Below are 24,408 nucleotides of genomic sequence, written 5' to 3'. Positions count from 1 at the left end.
TTTTCAGCCTTAGTGAGTTGATTAGAAACCCAGACAGAGGGCCCTAATAGGTCTCAGGAACCATACTGCCTCAGGTCTCTTCTCCCAGCTAAGTGTTGAGGGTTAAGGCCTCTGTGGGATAGATATGAAGGGGCCAGGGCACAGCATTTGCCATCAGATGATAGAAAACACACACCTGAGGAGGAACAGAAGGCTTTTTTGTGATCAGTCTTTTTTCACTATATAAGCTTGTGGCCCAGCAGGTCTGAGGCTGCAGAGGAAACCAGACGCTGGCCGAGATCCCTATAGGCTGGGCCAGGCTGGGCTGGGGCTGGGGCAGATGCGTGATGCTGCTGGGATGATTCTCTGGGGAGAAGGGAATTGAAAAAGAGAGATATTTCCAAGGAGGGCAGAGAAGGAGAGAGGCTGTGTGGCACACACACACACACACACACACACACACACACACACACACACACAGCTTCCCTGCTTCCTCACCCTCATTCACTGGAGAGCAGGGGAAAGGAGCGATCTTCTCTCTGCTCTCCCAGCTTTCTCTTGCTTCCCCGCCCATCTGTGCAGTCAGCAGCTCCAGCAAAGTTAGCCTCAAACTTGAACGGAGCGGAAGCCTTCAGCTCCCTGGGAGCTCCGCGGTGGTGGTGGCTGCAGCCACAGCAGCAGCAGCAGCAGCAGCAGCAGTTCAGCTGTGGACGCTTCGATCCTTGAGAAGCTCTTCTGAATCTTCCAACACTCAGCTAGCCCCCAGCTCTCTGCAAAATACATCCACCCTCGTCCTGGAGGTTTGAAATCTGGACTTGGGGAATGGTGTGCTGAGGACCCTCTGGAACTCACTATCCCTACCTGGACTTGAAGAAACCCAAAGCTCGAGTGAACATGGCCAACCCAGCGCAGCCTCCGCTTCAGGACCCAGGCTCCACCTCACCCTTGGAACTGCCTGAGATGGAAAAACTACTCACAAAAGTGGAGAACAAGGATGACCAAGCCCTGAATCTGTCCAAGTCTCTGTCAGGGGCTCTGGACCTGGAGCAGAATGGTCACAGCCTGCCCTTCAAGGTCATCTCCGAGGGGCACCGCCAGCCCTCCCTTTCCGGCTCCCCTTCCCGGGTCAGCTCTCGGCGAGCATCCTCCGTCATCACCACCTCCTACGCCCAGGACCAAGAAGCCCCCAAAGATTACCTGGTCCTTGCCATTGCCTCTTGCTTCTGCCCCGTCTGGCCCCTCAACCTCATCCCCCTCATCTTTTCCATCATGGTAAGCATAATGCTTTGTTCAGGGAAATGGTTTGGGCACCTCAGTGCGCCAGGCTTTTCCTCAGGGAAGGGGCTTAAAGTGCTGAGAAGCATCGGGTGTTAGAGCCTTGGCAGGAAACCTTTCTCATCTCCTGACTTCCCTTCTAGAGAGGGCCTAAGGCTCAGTTCTGCTTGCTCTTCCTTCATGTTTGCCTCTGGGTATCACTGGTCAACTTCTTGCTGCCCCTGCTGGCAGAAGGATTCGGGGGTACATCTGGAGTGAACTTCTGCAGAAGAGAGTGACAGCCAATTTGGTGTTTGTGCATGTGTGTGGAGGGGCTGTCTTGATTGCTTTTTTTTTTTTTTTAAACTATGGGGATGGGATGGGGGACTGTCTAAGTGTAGTTCTGTATCAACAGAGAACATACCCAGAAGAGGGCCAAGGGTTCCAGATGCTCCACGGAGAGCCAGGCCTCCTAGGCCACCAGGGTATTCTACCAGCCTCTGTTTCCAAGAACCACAGCGGCCTCCTTGCTTCCCCTGGAGCCCTGGGGCCTGGCTTCCCTTGAGGCCCATGGGGAGGGGAAGCGGGGGAGTTGTCAGGCTGGGGTTTGGGACACAATGAAGTTCTTGGAGCACAACAAATCTCCTGATTTTCCAGACTTCACTATCTGGCTTTTAGTGGAGGTCTGGGCACAAGTCAGAGGACATGGCCAGACTGGCCAAGGAGGTGCATGCATGCTAGTCTTCACTTCTGAAGGACTCTCAATAGTTTGTCTTAGATTGTCCTCAAGCCAAGCCGTCGGGTAGCAATGCTTACAGAAGATCTTAAAGAGAATGAGTGCTGATGGACAGGGCTGGATAGGACAGGGACTTTCACAATGAGGTTAAGGCCAGTTAGAATGAGTGACCTGGGTGGGGTGACACTGTCTGTCTCCCTTGAAGTGACACAACTGCTGAGTCACTGATTATCCAGCCACTAGGAGTTATGGTCACTCTTACTATACTTCTTCAGACATCTCTGTCCATGCCATTAAGTTCCTGTGTGATCTAGAGCCACCTGACAGGGCACCGGGGACAGTAGCAGCTTGAGTGTAAGAGGCTTGATCTGAGAGACAAAGTTAGGCAGGGTGCTGGGCAGGGCCCATCTAAACTTCCTGTGCTGCCTACTGCACTTGGGGACCGTGCCAGGCTCCAGGGTGTAGCTAATGGCTCTGGGCTGGGCCAATTTCAGAGTTGTTGGTTACAGAGAAAGGTCCCAGGAAGAGAGACAGAAGGGAAATCAAGATAAGGGCTCAGGAGAAAAACAGATTGTAGAATTATCTCCTGGGAATTGGGGGAGAAATAAGCTGTCCTTGCCCAAAAGAAGCTGGGTCGAAGACTGGAGACCGCTGGACCTATCTGTGCCTCTTCTTTCTCTTTTTCTGTACTTGAGTAGGGTCTGAAGGTCCAGAAGTAAGGGATACAACTGTAAACCCAACACTAGGTCTGAGTTCCTGGGGTTGTATTCCAGGCAGGGACTCTTCTAATCAGGTCCTTACGACATAGTGCAAGAAGTGCCCAGGCTAGACACAAACACAAGGGAATGAAGTCATTTGGAGCAAGTGGCTCAATCTCCCCCCAGCTCACCCATCTGCGAAGCAGACAGATGCTCAATGGCTGCGTTAGAGAGCAGAAAGAGGCTGAGAAGGGGCCTTACAAAGTGCTGAAGGACGGAGCCCAGCCCAACCTAAGTGTTTTCTGCGGTTACACTAAGTGTTGCAGGGAGTTTCCCTTCTGCGGGAATGGGAAGCCATTGTGGGATTTATTTATTTATTTATTTATTTGTGAACTTCTGAGACACTGTCTTGTAATATAGCCCAGGCTGGCCTCAGACTCATTTTAATTCTCCTACTTCAGCCTCCCAAGAGCTATAATGACAAGAGTGTACTAATACACCCTTTATCTTCTAATGGGGTTTTAAATAGCTTTATTAATGTAATTCAAATATCATCTAACTCGCCCATCTAAAGTGCATGGTTTAATGGTTCTCCGCCCCCCTTCTTCTATCTTATATGTAGCCCTGGATAGCCTGGAACTTGCTGTGTAAACCAGATTGGCCTTGAACTCAGAGATGTGCCTGCCTCGACTTCCCAGGTGAAAAGCAAAAACTAGCCAGGTGTGCTTGTGCACGCCTCTAATCCCAGCAATGAGGAAGCAGAGGCAGGAGGATCTCTATGAATTAAAGGCCAACCTGGTCTACATAGTGAGTTCTAGTCCAGCCAAAGTTATATGGTGAGACCCTATCTTAACAAACAAGCACAATAAAACAAAACAACACATAAGAATGGCACACATTGATGGGATGCCATGTAGTGTTTCAATAATTATACACTTTGTACCAATGGGTTAAACATAGATATCTCCTCAACCACTGATCACTTCCTTCCTTCTTCCTTCCTTCTTCCTTCCTTCTTCCTTCCTTCTTCCTTCCTTCTTCCTTCCTTCTTCCTTCCTCTTTCTTTCTTTCTTTCTTTCTTTCTTTCTTTCTTTCTTTCTTTCTTTCTTTCTTTCTCTCTCTCTCTCTCTCTCTCTCTCTCTCTCTCTCTCTCTCTCTCTCTCTTTCTTTCTTTCTTTCTTTCTTAGATTTATTTATTTCATGTATGTGGTGGGTATACTGTCACTGTCTTCAGACACACCAGAGGTGGCATCAGATGCCTATTACAGATGGTTGTGAGCCACCATGTGGCTGCTGGGAATTGAACTCAGAACCTCTGGAAGAGCAGTCAGTGCTCTTAACCACTGAGTCATCTCTCCAGCCTTTTGTTTTTTAAAGATCATTTTCTTATGATAGAAACTTTCTCCTAGTTTTTAAAACTGTATAGTGCTTTGGGCTGGGGAGAAAACGCCCATGTGTAGAGTGTTTTTCTTGCAAGATGAGAGCCTGCGTTCAAATCCCATAATTTACATTTAAAAAGCTGGGCGTTACACATCTGTAGTCCAGTGCTGGGGAAGGGGAAAGAGGTGGGTCCCTGGGGCTTGCAGCCAGCCTCACCTACTTGGTGAGCTCCAAGCCAGGGAGAGACTTTGTCTCAAAAAGCAAGATGGCTGGAAATGTACTTCAGTGCCACACACACACAGAGCAGATGGCACTTAGGAACAACATACACCCAACACCAAGGTTTCCCCTCGATGGGACTTATGAACACACCTCTGCCCCTGTTTGTCTTCAACCCTGTAGTTTAGGTGTCAAAGCTGTGGCCATCCTCCCGGATCAGCCTCCTCCGGAGGGCAGGAGCCACCACACCCAGCTTTAGACTGAATGGGATCCCGTCTTCTGTGGCTGAATGGTCATTCCCTGGCTTCTAGTGCTTTCAATGAGCTATATCTTAACCCCAGTTGATTCTAGAAAACTTTCCTCATTGTCAAAAGAAACCTGTGTATTTTAGATGTTACTCATGTTCTAGACACATACATATCCCAACCCCCAAGCCTGGGTGACACCAATTTTCCTATCTCCACAGAGGAACTTATTTCAGGCGTTAATTTAAAAATGAGATTATATAGCAAGTAAGTAGAAGGTAGCAAGTGAGTTGGAGCTGGAGAATGATGGTGCACGCCTTTAATTCCAGCACTTGGAAAGCAGAGGCAGGCAGATCTCTAAGTTCAAGACCAGCTTAGTCTACAGAGTCCAAGGACAGCCAGGACTACACAGAGCAAATCTGTCTCAAAAGGAAAAAAAGTTCTGGAGGTTTGAATCTTGGATCAGGTTCTGTCAAGGGGCAGAGATGGCTTCTGGGAATTCCCCCAAGATTTGGCTCTCCTGATCTTCCATTCATTTGATCCTTCACTGTCTTATTCATTCATCTTGAATGGCCAGTTGCTTGTTTTGAGGGAACTGAACTGTTCAGGGTACCTCTCCGGCATCAGTGACCCAGCCTGTCTTAAGAAGCAAGCACAATGCTAGACAGAGAAGCAATGGATAAGGTGAGTGACTGCTGTTTAGCATTACAGGAGGGGAGGAGAGTGTGCCAGTGGCTGTTGCAAGTCAGGGATTCACTCTTGGAACTTAGGTTTCTGATGAACCTCTGGGGAGTTTTAGGCTGAGACAGGATGTGGTCAGTTTATACAGTAAAGCCAACTCTCAGTTGCATTGTGGGAAATGGGCTACAGGAGGGAGATCCCATGTATGGGAAGGGATGGTGATGTCTGAGCTCTGGATGGACTGGGAGGGAAGATCACAAAGGAAGGGTGTGTGTGTGTGTGTGTGTGTTGTGATGTATGTGTGTTTGCAGTATGTGTATGTGTGTATGTGAGTGGGGTGTGTGTGGTAGGGTGTGTATGTATGTTTGGTGTGTGATGTGTGTGTCTTGAGTGTGTGTGTGTGTGTGTGTGTGTGTGTGTGTGTGTGTGTGTGTGTAGCACATGCTCAGGCTCCAACTCAGAAATGCTGGAGCTATTCTCAAAGCTGGCTCTGGGACATTTCACATTTATTAACTCAGAGCCAACCCAACTAACCAAAAAACAATGACGAAGAGCATTTACTAAGAGAGGTGGACAGAGAAGGGGTTTGAAAAAGAGATCCTAGAAGGTGGGAAGGAAGCTAGAAAAAAGGGAGGGGAAGAAGGGCAAAATCTGACAAGGAAGGGAGTGGCTGAAGGCCTGGAGAAGTTAGGTTCACGTGGGCTTGTCTTCTGGGTTAGCTATCCCTAGATTCTGGGTGTCTGGATGGAGAGGCATAGACAAAGGGAGGAAGGTGTGGGGATCCCTGGAGAGGTGACATCTTAAGGGAGAAATACTCATAGGAAACAGAGCTCTCAGGGAGTGCGTGGCAGTGTCTCTATTTGGAGAGGGAGGGAGAGAGAGAGAGAGAGAGAGAGAGAGAGAGAGAGAGAGAGAGAGAGCAAGAGAGCTCACAGCACAGGGGATGGACAGAGGCTCTGCTGAGGCTACAGGCTGTGGGTGGGAAGCAGCTGCCGTCCGTTTTCATGGTGGGGTGACTTGCTCCAGCAATAGATGTAAGTTTGTAGACGCTGGGCTCTGAGCAGCAGAAGGGTCATTAGACCTGGGCCAGGTGGCACTGCAGATGTGGGCAAGAGTGGCTGAGGTGACATGCAGACAAGTAGGGCTGGACAAAGAAGGAGTGAGTGGTGACCTTGGCTGAGAAGCAGAGACCACAGGTGGGGACTCTGAGTAGGGCAGGTCCCAGTAACACAGCAGGCTGAGGGCAGTGTTGGGTGTTCAGACTTCAGAGGAGTGATGGCAAGGGTGGGATGTCGCTGTGGAAATGGATGTCCAAGGGAAGCATCAGCGTCAGGACCAGGGATGGGGAAATTGAAGGATAATGTTACTGAAATTCATGGATGCCTACTCAGTGTCAGGCACAGTGCCAAATTGTTTAGATCTATTATCTCATTCAGCCCCGGCTGTACTGTGAGGCCTGGGTGCTATTATTATTCTCATGGTGCAGACAAAAAATCCTCAAGTGCAGACAAGAAGGTAGCAAGTGAGTTGGAGCCCAGCCTGGCTGCCTTGACTGGTAGACCATGTCGCACCAACCACAGCCTGGGGATGAAGGGGTCAGGTTTTTATCTAGGGTTCTACACTATATCCTTACTGGCAGCAGCAAGGGTGGCATGTCACTGAGGGGGAGGTCAGTTTCCTACACCAAGGCTCTAAGTCTTGAAGATAGTTCAGGACTCCATACTAGAAATCCCTACAGGTGACCAGACGCAGGTTCAAGCCCTTACTTAGTCTCAGTGCTGGCAGCCTCTGAGAACACCATGTGCTGTTGCCCACAGAAGCACATCCTATACAGATTGGGCCATGGCCACATAGCTGGTAGGCGGCCTATCAGCTGGATGCTGGATCCATTGTTCTGTCATGGTTCCTTTTCGGGATCTGAGGATGCTTCCAGGAAAGTCAAACCTTCTGCTGTGTGTTCAGGGAAGAGCCAAGTCCTCTCTCATCTCTCTTCCTCCTCTAGCTCATCTGCCCTCCCCATTAAGCCCACCAGAGGAAAACAAATAGCTCCTATAGGGCCTACTGTGGCCGGTGAGGTAGGGTCAAGGGCTTTCTCCGAAGAGCACTAGTCACAAATGTCCAGCCCCAGCTCTAGTGTGCCCTGCAGTCTCTGTGGCCCCCTTGGGCAGGGGCAGGCTTGACCCATGGGGCAGACTGAGAAATGACCATGTTCTTATAACAAGGTCCCTTGTCAGCAGAGGAAGACCCCAGGCCATGGCCTTCTATGAGCAAGACCGATAAAACAAGCCAATAGCTGGACATGTGGTATGTGCCGATTAATCCCAGCACTTGGGAGGTAGAGACAGGAGGATGGGAGTTTCAGATCAGCACCAGCTACAAAGCAAGTTCTTGGCCTGTCTGGGCTACCTGAGACCTTGACTCAGAGAATCAGTAAATATTATCTAAAATGGGCAAAACAGAAACAGCCGTGCCACAGGACTGCTGAGAGGATTGAGTGAGCGACCATGCACTACAGCACCTACACAAAACTCTGCATGTTGGAGACACTTCCTAGGTGGGGGTGGACACTGTTTTTACTGATAGTAAATGAAATTCTGCAAGGCCAGAGGAAAGGACTAAACCCATGTGAATGGGCAATTCTGATTGGTACCAGTTTGGAAATGACCAGGTCCCACATCAATTTACTGCCTCTAGTGGTGGCACCCCCATCTGCAGTTGTGGTGATGGACACAGAGGCAGCCTTTTCTTTGTGAGTTATTACTATAACAAACCCTTCACAGTGCACCACAGTGGCTTCCAACCTTCCTTAGGCTTCCCCTGCCCCCAGACAAGATCTCATGTAAACCAGTCTGGATTTGTAAATCTATGTAATCCAAGGATGACCTTGAATGTGTGTGTGTGTGTGTGTGTGTGTGTGTGTGTGTGTATCTCTGTGATTGTGAGACGGGGGCTCACCATGTAGTCTTGCTTGGCCTGGAACTTGCTAGCTGACCAAACTATCTTTGAACTCACAGCTATGTGCCTCCCTGACTCCAAAGTGCTTAGACTTGAAGGTGTGCACCAACATGCCCAGCTAGGCCTTGAACTCTTGATTCTCCTGCCTCCTCCTCACCTTACAGGTGTTGGGATTAGAGGCAGGCATGTATCACCCTGCCTGGCTTACGTGGTGCTGGGAGTAGAAGTCAGGGCTCTGTAAATGCGAGGTAAAGAACTCTACTGACAGAACTGCACCTCTTGCCCTCCATAAGCATGCTCCATGGTCAGTGTGTGGTAGGGGCCGCACAGCTTTTTCACTCTTAGATTTGCTCATGTGTGCATTCATCTACATAGAAGGTAAACGTGCTGAGTTCCAACCAGGAACTTTGTGTCTGTCAGGCACAAAGGCACATGTGTAGCTGAGCCTTGGGGACTTGTGCCTCTGTGCATAGGACAGAGACAAATGCCTCTTTCACTTAGGCAGCTGAGCTAGTGTCTCTCCATGGTCCTGAATCATTACTGAATGCTCAGCTGTTCCTCTATGAACTTGGGCTTGGACTCCCTGCAAACCCTGTTCCTGCTCCTGTGCCCTGCACAGAAGGTGTACAGCTTAGACTCCTTCAGAAATCACTCAAGGCAACTTCAGAATCTCTCCCTTCTAGCTTTCCCTTTGCAGTGCTAGGGACTTAACCTACTGTCTTGCACATGCTAGGCTAGTGATCGACCACTGAGCACGCTTCCTCAAATCTTTTTTAAAAAACTATTTTTTTTGAGACAGAGTCAGTCTCTCCAGGTTGTCCAGGCTGGCCTTGAATGTTTGATTCTCCTTCCTTTGAATCCGGGGTAGCTAAGATTACAGGTGTGCTACCATGCTCCACAGCTGTAAAACTGCTAATTTTGAAGTTCTCCAAAATGCCCAAGGCCTTTCTCTATGTCAGCCTCTCTTTCTTCTAATGCCCAATCACTGATGTCACAGATTCAGTGACCTAGATGAGCCATCCCAGTGGCTGGAGGTAGCATGGATTCATGAGTGGATCCCAAACTTAGACAAACTCACACTGCCTAAGCATCTCATCTCCGCATCTCCATCAACCAAGCCAGAGATTCACACAGCATCTCAGACATCTGCACAGCATCTCAGATATTCTCACAGCATCTCCGGCATCCGCACAGCATCTCCGGCATCCGCACAGCATCTCAGACATCCACACAGCATCTCAGATATTCTCACAGCATCTCAGATATTCTCACAGCATCTCAGATATTCTCACAGCATCTCAGATATTCTCACAGCATCCCAAACATCCGCACAGCATCTCAGACATCCGCACAGCATCTCAGACATCCGCACAGCATCTCAGACATTCGCACAGCATCTCAGACATCCACACAGCATCTCAGACATCCACACAGCATCTCAGACATCTGCACAGCATCTCATTCGCACAGCATCTCAGACATTCGCACAGCATCTCAGACATCCACACAGCATCTCAGACATCCACACAGCATCTCAGACATCCACACAGCATCTCAGACAGTCTCTTTCCCACTCTCCATATGACCTCTGGCTTTGTCACTTCTCCAGCCTGGGATCTTTCTCAGATCCTTACTTGTTTCAAGTCTTTGGATCTGCCCCAACCCATCTAGCCTGGTCTACAAAGGGAGTTCTAGGATAGCCAGGGATACACCTGTCTTGAAACTGTCTCCAAAAACCAACCAACCAAACAAGCAAACAAATACATAAGTATTTTTTAAAAATTTAAAAAAACCTCCAGGACTAAATCCAGCCTGTTATACATCAGTCAAGATGCCTCCTGTGTCACCTTCCTCTCTTCTTCTTTTCCCTCCTCTTCCACAGGATCTCCATATTTAGCCCAGATTACCCTCAAATTGACTATATAACCCAAGCTATCTTCAAGCTCACAGTCTTCCTGACTTGCCCCCCACCTCTGAGTGATGGGATTACAGACAGGTGTCACCATCCCTTATGCAGCTCCTCCTATGTGACCTTTCTCTGGCAACTGCATCTCTTCCCATGCACACAGTGTTCTATACTCTGGATCCACCCTCACCTCATAAGAGGATTCAGAGAAAGAAATACCCGAATAGGGGTAGAGCACACATTCAGTATCGACCCTGAGACAAGATAAACACCCAAACACTAGAAGGGTTTATTTTACTCCTCAGATGTGGAGGAATCTAGGAATGTTTCATGGAAAGGGTGTTCCTGGAGTAAGCCCTTGCACGTGAGAGGATTTGGCTCCGTAGGATTGGGGAAGCAGAGGACTGGAAAGCAGAAAAGGCACAAGGAAGTCAGGATTCGCCCTGCCTGGGACAGCACAACGCGGCTGTCCAGAGCTTGTGGAAGAAGGTGGTAAGGGTTTTAACAGGAAATACAAACTTGAGCTGAGTTGGTCCCCCGCCCCCCATGGACAATGAATGTGAAGCCTCGGAGATGCTGATCAGATAGGACAGTCTCAGCACCTCTTGACTTCTTGTGTGTGTGCATGTGTGCAGGCATATGTATACATGGAAGCCAGAGGGGGGGGGGTCGCGGTGTCTTCCCCTAGTGTTCTCTGGTTGCCCTGCAACAGAGTCTCTCTTGGAACCAAAAGCTCAGTGTTGTGTTTGCACAGGCTAGCCCTGAGCTGAGAACCTGCCTCCTCAACTCCTCTCCCAACACTGGGGCGACGGGCATGCAATTAATAATTTGGGAATTATTATTTTATGTGTACAGGGTCTTGCCTGTATGTCTATCGATTATGACACGAATGCATCACCCTCAGAAGCCAGAAGAGGGTGTCAAATCCCCTGGAACTGTTACAGGAGGTTGTGAGCTGCTATGTGGGTGCTGGGAATCAAACCTGGGTCCTCTGGAGCAGCCAGTGCTCTTACCACTGAGCCATCTCCCCAGCCTCTGAACTTGTGTGTGTGTGTGTGTGTTGTCTGCATGTGCATGTGAGGACACAGGTCAGTTTACTGTGTTTTCCTTAGTTACTGTCCATCTTACTATTCTTTTTTTTTAGAGTTAGCAATTTAATTTTTAAACTGTTTTACAAAACTTCAATTACAAAGCCACTTTTTTGTTTTTCTATTTTTTGTTTTGTTTTGATTTTTTTGAGACAGGGTTTCTCTGTGTAGCCTTGACTGTCCTGGAACTCACTCTGTAGACCAGGCTGGCCCTGAACTCACAGAGAGCCATCTGTCTCTGCTTCCCCAGCACTGGGATTAAAGGCGTGCACCACCACTGCCCGACTCTTTTTATTCTTTGTCATGTTTTCTAGTTTTGCTGTATATGCACACATACTGCACACACACACACACACACACACACACACACACACACACACACGTTTAAGTTTTAAAGCCCTGGCTTCCTTGTTAAAACTCATACAGAGGCTGGAGAGATGGCTCCATGGTTAGAAGCACCTGCTGCTTTCCCAAAGGACTTAAGTTCAGTTCCCAGCACCCCTGGGCAGCTCACAACCACCCTGCAACACCAGCTGCAGCAGATCTGATATCCCCTTCTGGCCTCCACAGGCACGCACACACATGGGACACACTCTCATGCAGATACACAGGTACAGATTAAAAATTCTGAACCTGGGATGGTGAGATGGCTCAGTGGGTAAGAGCACCCAACTGCTGGAGGTCTGGAGTTCAAATCCCAGCAACCACATGGTGGCTCACAACCATCCGTAACGAGATCTGACTCCCGCTTCTGGAGTGTCTGAAGACAGCTACAGTGTACTTACATATAAATAAATAAATCTTAAAAAAAAATTCTGAACCTTGTGCTTAGACATACCAACATGCCTGATGCAGGGCATGGGTGCTGTGAGCCTGGCAAAGCAAGCTCTTGATGAACTGAGTCATCTCTCCAGCTTTAAAAAAAATTTATTGTCACAGTGGCAGGGCCAAGCTTTCACTGGTGATCCTCCTGCCTCAGTCTCCTGAGTGCTGGGATGATGAACATACACTGCCAAGCCACACCCTCTCTTTCCACCTCCATTCTGGTCCTCACCGACAGCCAGAGGAACCTTTCAGAGGTGGGTTTCCAATCTTTCCACCCTCTTGCCCTTCCATGAACCAAGATCCATATATATATATATATATATATCTTCCTGGAAGTTACTGGAAGACACCACAGTAACTCAGAAAGACTCCCTTCCTGCCCTATAGCTTCTTACCCCACTCTGTCAGCTCCAGAACCTCTGGCCTTGATTTGGCACTGCCTACTTCCCTCATGCAGGGCCTGTGCACCTCTGCCCTGCTCTCATTTGCACACAACACTCTTCTTTGCTTAGAGAAAGGAAGCTATGCAGTCCCCACCCATCCTTCACATCAGCACTGCAGGCCCTCCTCCCAGAAGTTCTTGCTTTTCCTTTCATAAGCTCTCATAAGTCTTGTGTGTCTCCTCTTGAACACTTTCTGTGCTTGCAAGTTTGTGTGTGTGTGTGTGTGTGTGTTTGTGTGTGTGTGTGTGTGTGATGGAAAAGCAGGCTGTTGGGTTGCAAGATTCAAACATATAAATAAACTGAGACTCTTTTACACTGCAGCTTTCTGGGACCCTGTCACAGTGCCTGGTCTAAGTATCAGTAGAGTTGGGAATATGATGAAAGAGAATAGAGATTGTACCCAACAGGATCTGTAGGAGGCTTTGATACAGCTCAGGTAAAAAGGAGGGAACTAGGACAGGCACAAGGATGTTAGAGAGCAGAGCAGCAATGGAATCGACCAGGAGCGAAGCACATGTGTGTGATGACTCTGAGCATGTGGCTCAGTGGCAAGGCATTCGCTTAGCATGCACAAGGCTCTGGGTTCAATCCCTGGTGTTTAAAGTGAGCAAAGAAACAAGAAGCCAGTTATGACTTAGGTGGTAGACAGCAGCTGATGCCAGTAAGTGGGTATGAGGAGTCTCAGAAAGCAAGAGACAGATGGACGCCACTCTGTCCTGGCTATCACTCAGGATGGAATGCAGTTAAGGGATGGGTTAGAATCTGAGAGGCGAAAGGAGAACAAGGCACAAGTGCAGGGGTGGGGGTTCCCGAATCAGAGCGAGAGTTCAGGGATGGGGGGTTCCAGGAGTGGGGGTTCCAGCATCAGGCAAAGAGGGCAGGGGTGGGAGTTCCTGCATCAGGGCAAGAGTGCAGGGGTGAGGAATTCCATATCAAGAGTAGGAAGAGGAGGAGAAGTCATGTCCCTGCCAGTGCCTGCCAGCCTGCTAGGATGACAGGTAAGATCTCTAAGTGCTGTCCTAAGCAAGCAGTCTGGTAAAAGTAAGGGGCTAAGTTAGTCACTGTCATCACCATCACCACCACCACCACCATCAAGGTACTTGACTACATGTCCCGAACCTCTATGAGTTAGGAGATAAAATATATGGCCAGGCCCAGTAGTGTAGACCTGGAACTCCAACTACTTGGCAGGCTGAAGTAGAAGGACTGAAAGTTTAACCACTGCCCGGGTTATAGAATGAATTTAAGATCAGACCAAGTAATTTAGCAAGACCCTGTACAAAGGTCTGTGTACATATATATGTGTATATATTATACATATGTGTATATATTATTATCTTTTAAGGGCTGAAGGTAAAACTTAGTAGTTAAATTGCTTGCTGAGCACAGACAAAGCCCTGGGTTTTATCCTTAGCACTACAAATCTCCAAAACAAATTCATCTCATGCCTGGACTTGCTGGATCAATAGAAAGGAAAGAAGAAAGGGTCTGAGAGTCAGAGGCCATGAGTCCAGTCTCAGTTCTGATGGCCTGGGACCTGGGCCAGTGTCCTGTCTGGCTGAACCTTGTGTCTTCAAATATAAGTACTGAGAGGAAACCTCCAGTTTGTCTGTGGCCTGAAAGCAGTCACACCCCTCTGTGTCTGGGTGGCCTAGAGTTCTGGGCAAGTGCATGGAGCCCAAGATGGACAGAGGGACTCTAAGGTAAGGGCTCTGAAGACATGGAACCGGCCCTGGTTGTCACATAGCCTTGGGTCATACTAGGAGGTGGCCCAGGGTCACCTTTTCAAATATTTGGATACACCTCCCACTAAAGTGGCCTAGGCTTACCCAGGGGCCCCTCTGATTTATAATCTCCACTGTTTTCCACTCCACCCTACCCACCTGCCCATACCCAGCCACATCTGCTCATATCTACCCCCATCCACCCACATCCACCTGCTTTCAACTAGATTCCTGGGTCTCAAAGGAATGAAGCTCACGGAGAAGGAAGCCACACACGGGAGCTGACCAGCCCAGCCTGGCTTTCCTTGTGGGATCAAATGTGGGCTGTGTTGAACAAGGTCACAGTCATGGGAAGAACTAGAGAGAGGCCACTGCCTTTGTTTGGTTGTGTGACAAGGAGGATGTCACAGATGAAGGGGATCAGGCATGCTGTGAGCACAGAGAACCACCGGGCTTTCTTCCAGTTCCTGTGTGGCTTCGGAATTGTGATGGGGAGGGGTTAGTGACTAACCCTTGGAGACTCCTCTCCAAGCGCAGGCCATGTGTCCTGGAGGAGCCTGCTAGACTGAGGGTGGCAGGGAAGGTGTTTTGTAGGTAGAAGTTCACCAGGACACTGCATGGCTTCCATGCCCACGTAACTGATGGAAAATCTTCCTGAAACTTCTCTGCCCTCTCTCTGCAGTCTCGAAGTAGTGTGCAGCAGGGGGACCTGGATGGGGCACGGAGGCTGGGCCGCCTGGCACGGCTACTCAGCATCACCTTCATCATCCTGGGTATCGTTATCATCATTGTGGCTGTCACTGTCAATTTCACAGGTGAGGCATGGGAGTGGGGGTGAGGAATGGGAGGGCATAGAGCAGAGGGAGCCCTGGAGACAGGGGCGGTGATGAGGATATAGCTCTAGCCTTTCACTTCAGTCAGGACCAATTACGTGAGGATGGGTTTTCTGACTCATCTGATGCCTGAACTTGTGGATCAATAAGCGTGTAGAATGGGTACTGGCCTAGGAACCAGAGGCCACAAATTCCAATCTTAACTCTGATGGCCTGGGACTTGGGCCAGTGTCCCATTTGGCCGAACCTTGCATTTTCAAGTATAAAGTACAGAGAGGAAGCCTCCATGATGGAGGGCTTTTGTGACATCACTCTGGATAATGGACTGGATGGCTCCAGAATACTGATGAATAGGCTCTTTGCCGCATAGTCAGGGTAGACCAGAAGCATGCAGCAAGTTTGGAGGAAAGCAGGAAGCAACACTCTGAAGGTGGCCCAGGGAGCTTATCTCAGCTGGAAATCTTTTTCAGAGGACACTGTCGGCCATATCTTTGAGAGTGTGGAAGCTATTCATCTCAGAGCTGTCCTGAGCATGGGATACTCTGGAACATTTCTGTTTATTTCACAGATCAATCCAAGCTTCGCCCCTAAACATCTTGCTATTCAAAATGTGCTCCATGGTCCCGCTGCAGGGGCATCACCTGGGGCTATTTTAGACTCTCAGACTCTACCCTGAACCCACTGAATGGAAATCTGTATTTTAGACTCCCTCTTTCTTTGGTGGTGCCGAAGTTGGGACTCCAAGCCACTCATGTTAGAGAAGCAACTTCCTACAGTGTGAACTACTGGCCAAGAATCTGAATTCTAGTAAGATTCCCAATTCATGTGCCAGTGTGGGAAGCCTGGGGTCACCGGCGTCTTGTCTACTCAGGAGAAGCAAGGGTGCAGGTTTTTGGTCAGCTTCCCTGGACTCAGAGTTCAGATCCACTTTCTGTGGAAATGACATTTCACATTCCCTAAGATTTGGGCCTTGGCTTTTTTCATCAGTGTGGAGTCTGATGGGTGTGAGCAGCTTGTGAGCAGCAGCCTGAGGCACTATATCTACATCACTTCCCACGTCCCAGGTTACCTGTTCTGCTGCTTCTCACGGTTGCCTGGACAACTTCTGAATTCAAAGGAAAATTGTAGCTTTCATAAGAGAAACTTCAGGATGGAGCGCTCTGGTTTGGTGCGAAGAAGCTGTATCTGGGTACTTGGAAGGGAGTGGCAGAACTCTGTTGCATGCTTGTTCTGCCTTCTGTGTGCTGGCTTCCTTCCTTGGCAGCATCTCTCCTTAGGATGCCGGGGTGACAACCACCAGGGATGATGGTGTCTTAGGAGAGGCAAACATGCAAATCAGTTAAGCAGGAAATTTTTAAGGAGTGATGAACCAGCATTGTGGCTTGTGTCTTTAATTCTAGGCCAGTGGGTTTAGGGACAGCCATAGGCCACGTGAGACTCTGCCTAAAAGAAAATCCGTCACCTCGAGGCTGGCTGTGGTGGCTCATGTCTTTAATTGCAGTATTTGGGAGGCAGAAGCTGGTCACCTACCTGATCTACAGGGCAAGCTCCAGGCTAGCCAAGAATACTTAGTGAGCGGCTGTCATTTAAAACAAACACCTCTAACTAAAGTCCTGGAGTTGATTTTAATTGGTCCACTTGGTGTCACATGATCATTATCTACCCAATCATCAAAGCCACAGTCTTCTCATTGGTCGGAGTTCCTGTATCAAGAGCCCCAAAACAAAGCAGTCCCCGACCATGGACCATGTACCTCATCCTGGTTACCATTTCCCACTAAGAGATAATTCAGTGCAGGCTCGTGGCTCTTTAAATCAGGCCCCGAAGATCCAGTATTCTCAGCGCGGTTTCACGGTAACCTTTCTTTTCTTTACAGTTCCGAAGTAACAGCGGAGCTGTTTCTAGCGGAGGCAGATGCCGGCCAGCTGGAGATCTCCGAACCCACATGTCCCCACACATTACAAAGGACAGGATGGTGGGTGCTGAGTGCCCACCTGTCCCTAAGATCCAAAAGCACAAACTTGGAGGGAAATCTCTCCATCACTCCATTGCCAGCCCACGGCAGACGGGAGGGAAAATCTGGAATGAAGTTGGCCGTGGACTCAATCTCATAGTCACGTCTCTCAGGCTTGTTTCTCATCCCACAATTCCTGGGACTTACACATAGCGTAAACTGCCAGAATGGGAAGAAAATCAGTCCCACAGCCAAGAAAGAAGCACTGGGTATCTATGAATGTGAGCACATCCTGGCCGGTGTCTTTTCTATTTTTCTTGAGGGGGAGTAAAGCGACTGCTTGCATGCTTTGTGCCGAGCATCCACGGTGATCCCAGTCAGAGCCCAAGGTGAATCTGTCACTCAGCACAGGCCCTGGATACCCACTGGCCAAAGAGGCAACAGCCATACAGAAATCCTCCATTGATGACTGACTGAATAGGGATAGTATGACAGACCTGGTGCTCTTGCTAAAGGTCACGCTGGAGGCTTCTCTACCAAGGACTCTGGATCCAGAGTATCTTCCAGAACCACAGGGTCTGCCTCCTGATTTTCACCTGTGATGTAGCCTGTGGACACCAACCTGGAAGCCCTAGAACTTGACCTGTCCCAGGTCAGCCATGGGGGAGGGACAGGGCTTGATCTCTCTCTCTTGCCACTGACTCTTTGGAGGTCTGGGACCCCATCTTGGTAACCCACACAAGTGGCCCAGGAGCCCTATACAGGGTTTTCAGGGGACCCTACACAGAAGAGCTGAAGTAGATCCTGGCTTCAGACTGTTAGCCGAGCTCTAATGGATGCTCTGTGCCTGGTCCTGCATCCCTGGCCATCCACAGCAACAAAGGCTTTCCCTAGAGGTAGCTTTGAGACTCCTATTGGACTCTCTTGTTTATTCATAGGCTCTGGAGAGCTGCTGCAGCGTGTAAGGGAGGGGGCTAGGGAATTCTTAGGAAGGTTTGTTATTTCTTGATTTGGAGTCCAAGGAGTCTAGCAGGAGGGGCTCACCTGAAAGGGCAGTCTGGGGAGTGGGAACCAGGACAGGAAGCAAAGGCCCAGTAGCCATAGCCTCTCCCGAGCAGAACACAGAAAAGAAGCTAATCAGAACTCTCTGCCAAACAGCCTCATGCTTGTTGCATCTCTATTTCTCCACTTTTTTTTTTTGCCTGGCACAGGCTGTGCCCACGGGGGCTTCACCTGCTTGCCTTGCCTGCTCTGAGCTCCATCTACCCAATGTCATACTCCACTACTGCCACCACCTTCAGCTCAGACCTGGCAGAACGGCTTCCCTTGGCCAGCAGCCAGGGTTTTGGGGGGAACAGGTCCAGGGCCGTGACTACACTGGTCGGGAATTGGAAGTTCACTTCCTCTGAGCAAAATTAGGATTCAGATCCCTCCTCCCTTGGACCCCATGCTTGGCTCCCTGCGATCTCAGAGATGCTGGGCAGGGCAAGCTAGCACAGAGCACTGGCCAATGGGAGAGAGAAGGTTGGTACCCCCCAATCAGGTCCTTATTGAGGAAGTGAACTTGGACTCATGTTCCTAAAGCAGGGGCTGGCTGCACGCCCTTATGGGATCTTTGAAACCAAACTAGAGATGTCCTCGTTTTCTGTGGGAAGTAAGCATGCAAGCCCAGAATATATGTGTGACTTGAGAGGTTGGGTCAGGAGAGATGTGCTATCTAAAGAACAGCTTATCATAAACTCCAGATCCTGAGTGGGTGGCCTCCTAAAGGCCCTCCCAGGACAGATACTGTCTAGGGATTGTCATGATGGTTTCAACATCACCGGAGTCCAGGTCACCCGCAGCCATTTCTTCTCATCTCCTAGTCACAGCCTGCCAGTCACACCTTCACCCATGCACACCCTCACACACTCACACATTGATTCACACTTCAGCCTGGAACACGAAGAGTCTCTACATTAGGGAATGGCTTAGCTAGAACATTCTTCTACCCAGGTAAGAACAACCTAGGAGCCTTCCCGTGGTTCCAGGGACACAGCCTAGAGGTTCCCAAGTTCTCCTCTGAGCAGAGGGGAGTACAGGGCAGGAGGAGAGAGACATTAGGATGGGAAGAGAGTGAGCAAGATTTCTCTCAGCCCCAAGTTCCCACTGAAGCTAGGAGGGATGGGGGCCCTGCCGTCCCAGCTCTGGCTTGGTTCAGCTGCCAGCTGTATGAGCACAGTGGCTGAGGGGAGCAACTCTGCCTCTCTTTGGCCATCCTGGTGAACAGCAAGAACTGCCCCCTCCCCACCACACGCACTAGTGACTCTGTATTTCTTGGCATGGAAAGAAATAAAGCTGAATATATATGTTCCCCGTGTGTGTACTCCTGAGGTGGGAGGTTCCAAAAAAAACGCAAGCAGGGGCTGTCTATTCAACCTCCCAGTCCCCGGATTTGGCCTAGGGACTCTGTGGGCATCGGGGCTCCATAGACAATTCAAGGCATCTTTGTAGGCAGTCACCATCCTTTCCGGGCCTCAGTTTTACACACTACAAAGTAGGCTGGTCCCACTTTTTCTGTCTCATGTGTGTGTGTACATACAAATATGTGTGCATGCTTGTGGAGGCCAGAGGCCAACCTCATTGTTCCTCAGGAGTCATTGTGTTTTGGACTAGAGTTCGTCACTGGGACCTGGGCTTGTCGGGCTAGGCTAGCTGGCAAGCCGGGCTCAGGGATTCACCTGTCCCTACCTCTCAGCACTAAGATCGCAAGTGTGTGTCACCGCATCTGAATTTTTACTGTGCTGGGGATAGAACTCGAGTCCTCGTGCTTGTGTGGTAAGCACTTTACCAACTGAGCCATCTCCCAAGACCCCTCTGTCCTGTCTGCTCATGGACCAAGGTCTTGAGGTGGAGAAAAGAAAGCAGGAAACCAGCTCTGTGGTTCCAGGCAGATCCACATGGTAGCCCTGTGGGGCAGTTAGTGTCACCATCCCTGTACACACATTGGTAAACGTAGGCTCAGAAAGGTTCTGGGTCTTATCTAAAGTCACACCATACTCGACACACAGAAGATACTAAATGCATTTTGGTGACATGACTCCATCCTCAGGGTCTTGCCATACACTTTGCTGGCCCAGAAGGAAGAACCCGACAAAAGGAGGCAGACATGGATGGTTTGGGTGGGGGTGCGCACGCGGGGGGGGGGGGCATTGGCACAGTCACCAGGCTAGACAGCCAACAGGCATGGAAGGCAGTGATGTCGGCACAGAAATAGGAGGAGGGGGGAGGGAAAGGAAAGAGGGTCCCAGGACTCAAGGAGCAGCAGAACAGTGACTCAGGTCATAGCGATGGGTTCAAATCTCAGCTGGCTACTTAGTTTAGCCTTCCCCCCCTCCCCCGCGCCCCTGGGGAAGCTCCTATGCTCTCTGACCTCATTTAATCTGAAGTGTGAGCCGAATAAAGAAATAACCCAAGACAAGACAAGCACACCACCTTCAAATCTATCCATTGCCCCAAGACCCGCAGCTGGAGTGCACATGGAATAGGACCCATGAGTCAGAGGCTTAGTCCAGCCTCTCTCCCCATGCTTTAAAAGGAGTGCCCAAACAGCCTGTTCTTGGGGGCTGTAAAGAACACATAGCCTCAGAGGGCATTTTTCCCGAAGAAGCTGTAAAAGTTGCCAGCCCAGAGGCTGCCACAGCTGCACGTCCCACGGCTACAGATAGACACGAAAACCAAGCCTTGGAGAAAGAATGGGCACGACTAATAATGCACAACTCACACACACTGCCCCGAGCCCGCGGTGGGACAACCTGTGGATCGCGCCCTAGATAACTATGAAAACCAGGCCATAGAGAGAACACGTGTGTGTGTGAGCAATAAAGAAGCACATGAAATAATGTGTGGAACGCCCTGGTTGTAATTGGCTAAATTTAGCTTAAAAACTCCAGTCTGGCAGGGCAAAATTGCTCACCTCCCGAGGGCCCAGTGGAGAAACCTCGTGTTGAGAAATAATCTGTGTGGACCCCAAGCAGACGTTCACACGGACGCTCACGTGGACACCCGCTGCTTAGACAACAAGCCTGCACAGCTGCAGCAGTAAGGAGAGTGTGTGTGAACGAACGAGCGGGCCTGTTTTACCATTTATTTGCTTTTTGCTGTTTATGAATAAATAAAAGTACTAGAACCTTTTCCACCGGGTTTGCTCCCTCTTGCTGCAGAAAAAAAAAAAAAGTGCCTGTTTTACCTGCTCTATACACCTGTGGGAGAGTTAACAAACAACGTCCCTATGATAGGTCTACTTAGCACAGGTCCTGTAATCCCAGATATCTGGGAAGCTGAGGCTGGAGGGTTGAAAGTTCAAGAGCAGTCTTGATTGTTGAGTGAGTTCAAGGCCATAACCTTAGGCAATTTAGTGAGACCCCCAACTCAAAATAAAAAGTAAGACTGAGGTTTCAGTGTAGTGGTAGAGCATTTGCCTAGCACATGCGATGCCCTACGCGCGCCCCCCCCCCCCCCGCCCCGCACTCTTGTCCTATCCTGTTTCTTGGTTCCTGCCTCCTACGGGGTAGGTGGGTAGCCCGTGCTAGGCGTTGGCTTTCCTTCTGTCTGATCACATGATCTGGCTTCACGTTCAGTTGCCATCCATGTAACAAGCACCTTCCTGTGTGCAAACATGAGAGAGAGGAGTTGGGTCCTGGAAGAGGAAGACACACAGCAGATACTCATGAGGATTGTGTGTGTTTGTGTGTGTGGGGGGGATTCCCAGAGCAGGAGGAAGTTCCAAGGTCTGCCTAGAAGGGGAAGGCAGTGTGGCTTCCTTGAGGGACCCCTCCCTCCTCTCTCCCATCATAAATTTGTACTAAAGACTTAGTGTGTAACAGGCCTTACACTGGACCCTAGAGACACAAAGGAAAAGGGACAGGCTTCCTGGATCATGGGATCTGCTGGCTGTCTTGGAACTCACATTGTAGACTAGACCAGGCTGGCTTGAACTCACAGAAATCTGCCTGATTCTGCTTCCCGAGTGCTGGGATTTTTAAAGGAGTGTGCCACACTCCAGGCTAAGCTTTTCTTTTTTTCTTTTCTTTTCTCTTCTATCTTTTCTTTTTAAGAAATAAAGTAGTTTTGGTAACAGGGGGGAGGGGGATCTCTAGGCCTTAAAAAAACCTCTATAAAAGCTGGGCTGTGGTGGCACATGCCTTTAATTCCAGCACTTGTGAGGCATAGGCAAGTGGTTCTCTGTGAGTTCAAGGCCAGCCAGGTCTACAGAGCTCCAAGAGAGCCAAGGCATGAGAGGAAAAGCCCACTAGGCCATTGTTTTAAGCTGCTTTTGCCTCAGTGAAGGAGGGTGAGGAAGAAGCCGGCCATCTTAGAAGTTGACATCTTTGTGGAGGTCTTTTTTTTTTCCTCCCATGATTAAGGCCGCTTTCTGATGGACTGGTCCAGTAAGTTCAAGGCCAGATCAGGACACATGTAAATAACAACTGTGCCCAATCAGCCACCAACTTGACCTTCTTCAAACAGATGAACCCTAAATGAGAGGAGAAAGATCCTTAAAAGACTTCAAAGACAAAACAAAACAAAAGCACCAGCCCCGAAGCTTTGGCTTCCTGAGCGTCCACTCTGCTCCGAGGAGGGTCTTTCCCCTTTGTGCTTGTTGTATGCATGTGTTTCCTTTCTCCTAATTTTTTACAAGCCAGGGAGTAGGGAGGCTATAAGCCTGCAGTCTCTTCCAGAACTAGTCATTTTAACGTGCTTCACAATATAGCTTGGTATATGAGCATCACACTGCTCTGCAGCCTCTGTCTTGGTTCTGTGCAACAAGCCATCTTTTTTTTTTAAGATTTATTTATTATTATACATAAGTACATTATAGCTGACTTCAGATGCACCAGAAGAAGGCATCTGATCTCATTACGAGTGAGCCACCATGTGGTTGCTGGGATTTGAACTCAGGACCTTTGGAAGAACAGTCAGTGCTCTTACCTGCTGAGCCATCTCAACAGCCCAACAAGCCATCTTTTAAAGAGCATTTTAAGTAACCCCCGAGGGCCCACAATAAGAAGAATTGCTCCTGGTGATGTTACCAGCAATACTAGGATGAACAGTCAGATGGACACCATCATTAGAGCTGTAGGGATCAATGGCAAAAATGAGAGCAAGGGCCCATGCTATAACAATCGGGCCACGGCCATCTGGGAACTGAGTCGTAATGTCTTACACAGACATCTAGAGCCTGACCCCTGAGGACCCGTGGCATCTCACACAAATGGCCAATCTAAAGAAGAACGGAACACACTATGAAATTCACTTCTCAACAAGACAGCGAGAGGGCTGATGCTAGGAGTGCACAAGAGTTCTTGGATAGTAAGAATGGGGGGACCTCTCTCTCAACTGCTATGGAGTACTTACATCAGTGGCTCTGCCCCCTCTCAGTGAAGTGATCCCTCTCAGAGGTTACCCATTGCCCTCCTGAGGTATATCTCAATAAACTCTCTCTGGCCTATTTGTGTCTTAGTAAACTCTTGCTGCCCAAGTCACCAGTCTTCTCTAAGCTGTTTCATATGACAGTGACCACACTAATATTCAGCCCAGCTGATGGTCTAAGTGTGTCTCTGACAGCATTTGCCTGAGTCAATCAAATCTCAGAAACCTAAGAGTGGATCTGAAAGAACTTTGGGACCAGTTGGGGAAAGCTGGAACTCCTGCAATGCAGGGAGCTTCAAATACAGGGGTGCGCTAAGACACTATTTCTCCATGAAACTCTAGCTGTCCTAGAACTTGCTCTGTAGACTCGGCTGGCCTTGAACTCAGAGATCCATGTGCCTTTGCCTCCCCTGAGTGCTAGGATTAAAGGCATGTGCTGTGCCACCACCTGGCTGGGCACTGGCATTTGGGTGCTGTCTGGGGAGGTTCTGAGATGTGGCCTTGATGAGGAAGTGTGTCACTGGAGGCGGACTTTGAGGACTTAAAAACTCTCACTACTGTTAGTTCTCCCTCTACTCTGTTTCTCGCTGCAATTCAAGATGTGAGCCCTCTGCTTCCTGTGCCTGTCACCATGCCTGCCCCTGCTCTCATGACTCCTTACCATGATGGACTCTCATCCCCCTGGAACTGTAAGTTCACATACACCCTTCCTTCTATGAGTTGCCTGGGTCACAGTATTTCATTACAGCAATTGAAGAATGACTAACATGCCATTTAAACACAAGGTGAGGGCTCCCACCACCCTGAGGACATGAGAAGCTGGAAGAGCAGACCTATACACATGAGGGTCACCGGGTAGCGAGCCGGTGAGACACAGCCTGAAGGCCTGCTCATTCTAGAACCTGGGAGTTTCTGGTCACTGCTGTCTGTCCCCATATCCTAGCTGTCTTTTACCCTTTCTCCTCCCTTGATCCACCGTCCTGGGTGCTCAGGAGCCAAGCACAGAACCCTTGTGCTATGTCTTCCATATACTGCTATGTTGTCTGGGGCAGGCCACCATTCATCTATGGGCCTTAA

At 49.4% G+C, this 24,408-nt stretch overlaps 1 protein-coding gene across 1 annotated transcript; it reads left to right on the top strand.

Annotated features, from left to right (window-relative positions):
• The first annotated feature begins 429 nt into the window (after positions 1-429).
• On the top strand, positions 430-17,728 carry Trarg1 (trafficking regulator of GLUT4 (SLC2A4) 1). Its single transcript, XM_021178379.3, has 3 exons — positions 430-1,251; positions 14,816-14,948; positions 16,843-17,728. The coding sequence occupies exons 1-3, from the start codon at positions 874-876 to the stop codon at positions 16,851-16,853; spliced, it is 522 nt and encodes a 173-aa protein (XP_021034038.1). The 5' UTR covers positions 430-873; the 3' UTR covers positions 16,854-17,728.
• The last annotated feature ends 6,680 nt before the right edge of the window (positions 17,729-24,408 follow it).

Source organism: Mus caroli, unplaced genomic scaffold (assembly GCF_978045245.1).
Source record: "Mus caroli unplaced genomic scaffold, Mus_caroli_1 scaffold_13, whole genome shotgun sequence".
Taxonomy (NCBI): domain Eukaryota; kingdom Metazoa; phylum Chordata; class Mammalia; order Rodentia; family Muridae; genus Mus; species Mus caroli.
This window is presented reverse-complemented; position numbering and strand designations above follow the sequence as displayed.